Source organism: Galeopterus variegatus, unplaced genomic scaffold (assembly GCF_000696425.1).
Source record: "Galeopterus variegatus unplaced genomic scaffold, G_variegatus-3.0.2 Scaffold3364, whole genome shotgun sequence".
NCBI lineage: Eukaryota > Metazoa > Chordata > Mammalia > Dermoptera > Cynocephalidae > Galeopterus > Galeopterus variegatus.
In genome coordinates, this window is record NW_007729475.1 from 129,027 (window position 1) to 137,082 (window position 8,056).

The 8,056-nt window shown below is 40.7% G+C and overlaps 1 protein-coding gene across 2 annotated transcripts in view; it reads left to right on the top strand.

Moving 5' to 3' along the window:
* Positions 1 to 8,056, top strand: part of SLC37A3 (solute carrier family 37, member 3) — a 37,919-nt gene that overhangs the window by 2,424 nt on the left and 27,439 nt on the right. For both annotated transcript variants that reach the window (XM_008584754.1, XM_008584753.1), the window contains exon 3: positions 7,199 to 7,291. In XM_008584754.1, coding sequence (XP_008582976.1) covers positions 7,199 to 7,291 — 93 coding nt within the window. The remainder of the gene's footprint in view (positions 1 to 7,198; positions 7,292 to 8,056) is intronic.

Sequence of the window (8,056 nt, forward strand, 5' to 3'; positions counted from 1 at the left end):
CCCCCCCCCCCCCCCCCCCCCGCAAAAGAAAAAGTCTCAGTATTTAAATATTTTCTAGTAGTTTTATTTGTATCTTGTGTAAACACTTTGAAGTCAGGGAGTATGTATCCTGGTTCCTTATATTCATCATGGACCGAGTAAATTCTTTGGTGACTCTTTGTGACAGGGATGCTGTCCTTTACAACGCTCTTTCTCAATGCTCAAATCCACCCCACTCAATCTTTACCACATTTCTTGAGTTCTACTTATGTGAAATTATAGATATCTTACTAATATTCTTAGCTGTTTTATTTCATAAAAATTATGTCCCCTATTTGGGCGAATTCAAAGTTGACAGAGGTATGAAGGTTATATGAATATCCCCCCCAAATGTAAATAAGTTATTCAGTCTATTACTTATTGAGTGTCTGTCTTACATAAACACTGTTCTAGGCACTGAGGATACAGAGAAATAAAAGCCTAGAAAATTTTTAAAAAGAGCCTCTGCTTACGGAGCTTTCATTCTAGTGGAGATGCTCCTGTACAATTTTTCTGGAATTTAAGTTATCAGGAACTTTTAAAAGGAAAGATGCTGAGAATAGAGGGCTAGATTTCAGACTGAGTCTAGATGACCAGTCATTTAACTGTTTATTTATAATCCCAAACCTTAAAGGTGGAAATGGCCTTAGAGAGATCATGTACGCTAATCTCCTAGTCAGTGTAGGATCTTTCTTTGTCATTACTGAAAGTTAACCACCCACCTTCTGCTTTAATAATTCTTTATTTTTTTTTTAAAGATGACTGGTAAGGGGATCTTAACCCATGGCCTTGGTGTTGTCAGCACCACGCTCCCCCAAGTGAGCCAGAGGCTGGCCCTTGCTTTAATAATTCTTTATTTTTTTTTTAAAGATGACTGGTAAGGGGATCTTAACCCATGGCCTTGGTGTTGTCAGCACCACGCTCCCCCAAGTGAGCCAGAGGCTGGCCCTTGCTTTAATAATTCTAGGGAGAAGACACTCACTGTTTTCTGAGGTGGGCAACTACATTTTTATTCAGCTCTTTGAAGAAAAAAACTCTTACCTGTCTCCCTAAGTTTTTCTTGTTTAGGCAAAACATCCTTGGCTCCTTCAGCTGTAGTTTACACTGTAGTGACAATGAGCACTACATGTGGTATTTCAGGTACTTTCTGACCAGTATGCAGAAAAACAGGATTTGATTTAGGCACCACATTTCTGGTTATACTGCCTAAAGCTGCTTTTGTTTTTTAGGAGGGTTCCCCAAGACCAACCCCAGGTTTGATGATTCACTAAAAGGACTCAACAGGACTCAGCATATAGTACTCACGGCTATGGTTCATTACAGTGAAAGGGTACAAAATGAAATTAGCAAAGGGAAAAGGCACATGGTGTGTGAAGTCTGGAGGAAACCAGGCACAAGATTCCATGAGTCCTCTCCTAGTGGAGTCACAGAAGGTGTGCTTAATTCTTCCAGCAGCAAGCTGTGATTACACATGTGAGATATTGCCTCCCAGGGAAGCTCATTAGAGACTCAGTGCCCAGCGTTTTTACAGGGGCTGGTCACATAGGCACCCTCTTGTCTGGCACATACCGAAATTCCAGGCTCCCAGAAGGAAAGTAGGGATTTAGCATAAACCACATTGTGTGTTCAATCAGTTTAAGCACAGTGAGCCACTCTTATCAGGGAATGGTGGAAACCTTTCTGAAATCCAAATTCCTAGGTGCCCTCCGGGGCCAGCCTTGCAAGCAGGTCTTTCTAAGGAGGGCAGTCTCAGGCTGGCCTTGTTTACTCTTTTCTACCATTAAGCACCTCACATTATTAGCTCTTATTGAACACGCATGTACTTTTCTGCTTAGGTATTTATTTATTTACTTAACTCTAATTGCTGCCAAAATAGTTTTCACCATTCTGGTTTTTCAGAACTACAGATGAAGTAGTCTGGGTAGATTGGTTATGGAGAGGTAAAGTTCTGATTCACCCTGAAGATCTTTGTATCTCTTTGTATACCTTCCCTCATGAAAAGCTGAGCTGGCTTTCCATTCCTTTCTTTATATTTTAAATCCAAGTTTTTTTCTTCCCAAGGCCTGCTGCTGGAAGTGGAGTGGTTAGGGTGGTATGTACCTGCCACTTATCCTGTGCTTTGGGTCTGTCACTGTCTGTAACTCTTCACAAACATTGGAAATAGTAAGTGAACATAAGAACATAAACTCTTTATAGGTAATCAAGAGGTAATGGTTAGATCTAATATTTGAGAACAACTTGGCTGAAAAGGATAATAAAAATTTGTACAGCTCTTCCATGAGAGTACAAGAGAATCTAAACTTGTCTTCGGGAGAAGGAAGCAGGATTTAAGGTGTCTTGAACTCTTACTTGGTAGATTTCGCATGTAAACCTGTCCACTCATCTTCTGCAAAGAACAGCCCTGAACACAGATCTGCCTTGAACTCATCCCCCACTCACCCCGCTCAGGAAGTTCTCCGTGTCAGCAGGCCTCCCCCACCCCATGCCCAGCCCTTGTTCTGTTATAAACATTTCTTGTGTAGGAAACCCACACTGTGACCTTTAGTATGTGCACAGGAAGTGCCTCAACACCTAGCAAGTGTAGGGGCTTAGTATAGTCCCCTAACACAACACAGGGAAACCCTACAGTACACACAGGCTCATACATTCCCATCGTAATGATTCACACCCTGTGGCCAGGTTGAATCACACAGCATGTAAGATTTTAGTGTGTTAAGTTAATTGCGTTGGTGACTTTCATAAACAGTGGATGATTCACTATGTATACTTAGGACATTTCTAACCTACTATTATAGTTATTCTGATCTGAGCTTTATTACTGAAGTAAACTTTCTTCTCTAGGCTTTTTTCTATTCTATTTTCTGAAACTTTTTGTTAGTTCTACTTTGTTTTTTTTAGTGTTTGGTTTGGTTTTGTTTTCCACTTGTTAAGGAGGCAGGCAGAAGTGTATTTCAGCTGAATTCTGACAGTGAGGCAGAAAAAAGCTGTTTAAAATCCATCAATTCTGGGCCGGCCCGGTGGCGCACTGGATAGTGTGCCGCTTGGGAAGCGCGGCGGCGCTCCTGCCCGAGGGTTCGGATCCCACATACAGACCGGCTCCCGCTCACTGGCTGAGCGAGGCACGGGAGCAACACCGAGGGTTGTGGTCCCGTTGCCGGTCCCGGTCCGGTGCGGGGGCGACACTGAGGGTTGCAATCCGTTGCCGGACACGGAAAAAGACAAAAAAAAAAAAAAAATCCATCAATTCTTGTGACAGCCACACCTACAGAGAGTTTTGGTGACTTCTCTGAGGAGTAAAGAAAAAAAATCCTAAAACTTCAAGCACCTGCTTAAAGTTTCTTTCTCCAGTTCACATTGATGTTTGTTCCCAACAGGGCTTAAGTATGGGTTTGCATGGGCCTGGAAGGGACACAGGGATGAAAGATTGCAGTTAGAGGTAACGTGGCAAAGTAACTCTAATAGAAGATATTTAGGTTGCTGTTTAGGCATGCTGAATCTTATGCCATGTGTGTGCACTCTGCTTTCTCATTGATGGTGACAGCGGTATGTGAGGTGGTAGTAAAATGACAAGGCTGATTCTGTAAGCCACCCAGAAGTGACCCCAGTGCTTTAGAATCACACTTTACAGTCACATGCCGCATAACGACATTTCCGTCAATGATAGTCCATATATAAGACAGTAGTCCCATAAGATTATGATAGCTATACCATACAGATTAGATGCAGAGTAGGCTGTACCATTTAGGTTTGTGTAAGCACACTCTGTGATGTTCGTACAATGAAATCACATAAGGATGCATTTCTCAGAACGTGTCCCCTTCATTAAGTGATGAATGACTATATGTATTTGCTTATAATTTGGGGATTTTACTTTGTTAAAGGTATGTTTTTTTATTTGCTGATTGTCTTTTTTTTTTTTTTAAAGATGACCGGTAAGGGGATCTTAACCCTTGACTTGGTGTTGTCAGCACCACGCTCAGCCAGTGAGCTAACCAGCCATCCCTATATGGGATCCGAACCCGTGGCCTTGGTGTTATCAGCACCACACTCTCCCAAGTGAGCCACGGGCCGGCCCTTTATTTGCTGATTGTGATTTTTCTCTTTCTTAGATTAGAAATTAAAACTGAGAATTTAAAAAATACATTGTTTCGGGGGAGTTATTTGTTAATGAATTAACATAAATAACATTTTTTGAAAAATGACTTTTTCGGGCCGGCCCGTGGCTCACTCGGGAGAGTGCGGTGCTGATAACACCAAGGCCCCGGGTTCGGATCCCACGTAGGGGTGGCCGGTTCGCTCGCTGGCTGAGCGCGGTGCTGACACCACCAAGTCAAGGGTTAAGATCCCCTTACCGATCATCTTTTTAAAAAAAAAAAAAAAAGAAAAATGACTTTTTCAAAACAAAAAGCATAAATAGAAGAGTGGCATTGCTTTACATTTTGCGTATCTCTTCATGTCTTTCATAATAGAAGTGGATTTTCACATCAGCTTCTGAATTCAGTCTGTTGCAAAGTCTGTTCAAAGAGCCTGTGAAGTATATGAAGAAAATTTGGCCTTTCACAGATATGAAGTTAGAAGAGGGAAGAGTGTTTTCATAGCATTTTCAGTTAATTGTGGACATTTATCTTTGGTGGATATTTGTCTACACCAAAATTTGACAAGTGACAGTTCCTAAAAGTTTAGTTGTAGTTGTGGAACGGAAACTGTATCGGTGAACTTATGAATAATACCCTTACATTAAGGTCCATTTGTCTATCTTGTACTTTGAATGAATCTTTGAAGTAACAGGCTCATTTTATTCATTTTTGAGGAACTATCTGCCGCGTACCCAACTCTGAATAACTGTGGCCTGTCAGTTGTTCTTTCAAGTACGAATGCATTCCAGCTTGCGACTCGCGCAGTCACACAGTGCTTTCCTTCAGGACAATCATGCCCCTTTGCGGTGCAGAAGTGTTTTATGCATGCTTTCCACTCTGTCACACAGAATATGAAAAATAAGTGTACTCAGGGGCCGGGGTTGATAAAATTAATAATTTTTACTGCTTCATCAAGGACACTTTTTAAGTGAAATTGGCTTTAAAAAATTTTTTTTTAGCATTTTTCTATGAGTGTAAAGAATACATTGATTACTAACAGTTTGATGTGACTGCCTGGATTCGTGCTAAGGGATAGCAGTTTTACCTCCCACTGCTTTTGCACCATCAGTGCAAAAGTTACTAAAAGGAAAAAGACGAGTCACATTTTAATATGACATAAATAGTTTGGCCCTTGCAGACCCCTGAAAGGCAGACCCCTGAAAGGCTCTTGAGGACCCTCCCCATCCCCCAGTGTTTCACGGACCACATTTGGAGGACTATGATCTAGTCTACCTCCCATCCTATTTAAGAATCCCTTCTATATTTTTGAGAAATTATCTTCCAATTTCTATCATGGATGTCTAGTGTGGGAGAAATTCACTGTGCTGTAAAGCAGCTCATTACATTTTTGAAAGTCCTACAGACTAACTCAGATCTTTCCACTGATGGCCCTTGATAAAATTGAGGATGACTTTCATATATCCTCTGTATCTTCTCTTTTTCAGCATAAATTTACACTTGTTCCTTCAGTGGTTTCTCCCACAGCCTGGTTTCATATGCCGTGGTCATCTTTCTTTAAAATGGAAATGAATGGCCATTATTTAATTCATCCAAAAAAGATCTTTACAAAATAATGATTAGTCCTTTTCACTGTTAGTCACTATATAAATATGTGTTAAGACTTGGTCCTTATCCTAAAGGAATTAAAAAAAATTTTTTTTTTTTTCAAAAGATGATTGGTAAGGGGATCTTAACCCTTGACTTGGTGTTGTCAGCACCACGCTCTCCCAAGTGAGCTAACCGGCCATCCCTATATAGGGATCCGAACCCGTGGCCTTGGTGTTATCAGCACCACACTCTCCCAAGTAAGCCATGGGCCAGCCCAAAAGGAATACATTTTAAAAACTGGATTCATTTAAACATAGCTAAAGAATATAACCATTGCCTAAAGAATCACATACTAGACATGGCACTTTACAGATAGGACTTAACTGTTTCATTTCATAGATCAGCAGGCTGGCTGGTGAGGTTCTGTGAGAGCTGCCCAGCTGGTGTGCTCTGAATAGATGGTAGGTGGGTTGAGAGATCCTTCCCTAAGCCCTTGGAGTTGCCAGGTGGGCGTTGGGAGGGCCTCCTGATTTTAGGCTTGTCAGTATCCACAGGCCAGTCAGCTCTGACTTTGAACAGCTTTTTCAGTGTACCCCAGTGTGTTGTAAAAAGATTGTTTTCTATGTGTGCCAGATGATGAAGAGGTTGGTAAGTATTAGGTTAAGGAACTTCTCTCCAGTAACAAATATTTAGGACTAGTGTTGGGATTATGAGTTTTCTGAGTATCAGACCAGAATGATAATGAAGTTAGCAAGACATTGTGATTTGATTTTAGTAGGTTGATGAAAAGGTACTGTTTTCCCATTTTTAAAATTAAGATGTGATTTTTGCATAAAATTACATAAATTTTTTTTAGTGTACGATTCTGTAAGTTTTGACACACACACATAGTCTCCTTTACTACTACCACAATCAAGATATAGAACATATCCACCACCCCCAAAATTCTCCTGCGTCCATTTGTAGTCAACCCTTCCTGCTACCCCCAGCCCCAGGCAACCACTGATCTGTAGGAAATTGTTTTTAAAGAGTATTTTAGAGTATGTTTCCTCTTGGATGGAGGTAGACATAATTTCTAATTTATTGGATATTGAATTCTGCCTAACGAAAAGGTTATAATCAGAATTTATTTCTTCTAAATGTCTGCTTTTATACTTACTGCCCAGCTTTCTCACTTTATTGATTTAGTCATTAGCATTTGAGCATTTTGATTTCAAAGAAATAAATGTATGAGTTAAAGAACGCTCTAAATGCATTTGAAGTACGTCAGAGTTGGTCTTTTGGAAGTGTGCAGTTTCTCACACTGCACTGTGTGATCTTGGACACGTCACTCACCTTTCCGTGCACGTGTTTTCTCACCTACAGCTTACGGGTTCGCTCTTTTCAGCGTCGCCAGGTTTCTGTGAGGATGGGAGGTGGTTTGTGAAGGGCCTTTGAGAAGTAGAAAGAGCTGATGGGTGCCAGCAGGGATTAACTTGTTCTCGCTGTTTCTGTAGATCTGGAGCTGCAACCACTTGTTCCCCAGCGTAGAGGAAGCCACTCTCTTCCTCGGAACACTGGACACTATTTTCCTCTTCTCCTATGCTGTGGTAAGTTTTAGAATTCTGCAGTTTTCAGTTGAGGAAAAATGTAAACGGAGGGGACTCTAAACCTTAGGATGTTTGTAAGGGCTTTTGAATTTGCTGACTGAGGAGTTCAGTAATTCTGAAGTTTATATTTTGTGTCCTTCCCATTTATTCATTCATTCATTTGACAAATATTTGTTGAGCTTCTAGCATGTGTCGATGGGAATTTATCGGGAACAACACAAAAAATCCCTACCTTTATTAAGCTTATATTCTTGCGCTGGGAGCTAGGGGACACAAACAGTAACAAAATGCTGTAAGTGAATAAATTATAGAGTAATTTTGAAGGTGATGAGTGCTGTGGAGGAAAATAAAGCAGGGAAAGGGGACTAAGTAGCCCTGGGCAGGGGTTGTGATTTTTTTTTTTTTCCTTTTTATATAATATTTATTTATTTTTTTATTTATTTTTATTTTGTCAGTATACACTGTATATGATTATTATGGCCCGTCACCGACACCTCCCTCCCTCCTCCCTCTCTCCCCTCCCCCCCACGAATGTCCTTTCCGTTTGCTTGTTGTAACAACTTCATGGAAGTATAGTTGTTATATCTTCTTCCCCCCCCCCCCCCGGGCGTTTTTTTTTTTTTTTTTTTTTTGTGGGGGGGGGGTGTGGTTGGTGTTTGTGTTGTGGGGTGTTTTTGGGGGAATTATTTTTTTTTTTTTTTTTTTTTTTTTTTTTTTTTTTTTTTTTTTTAGCTCCCACCAATGAGTGAGAACATGTGGAATTTC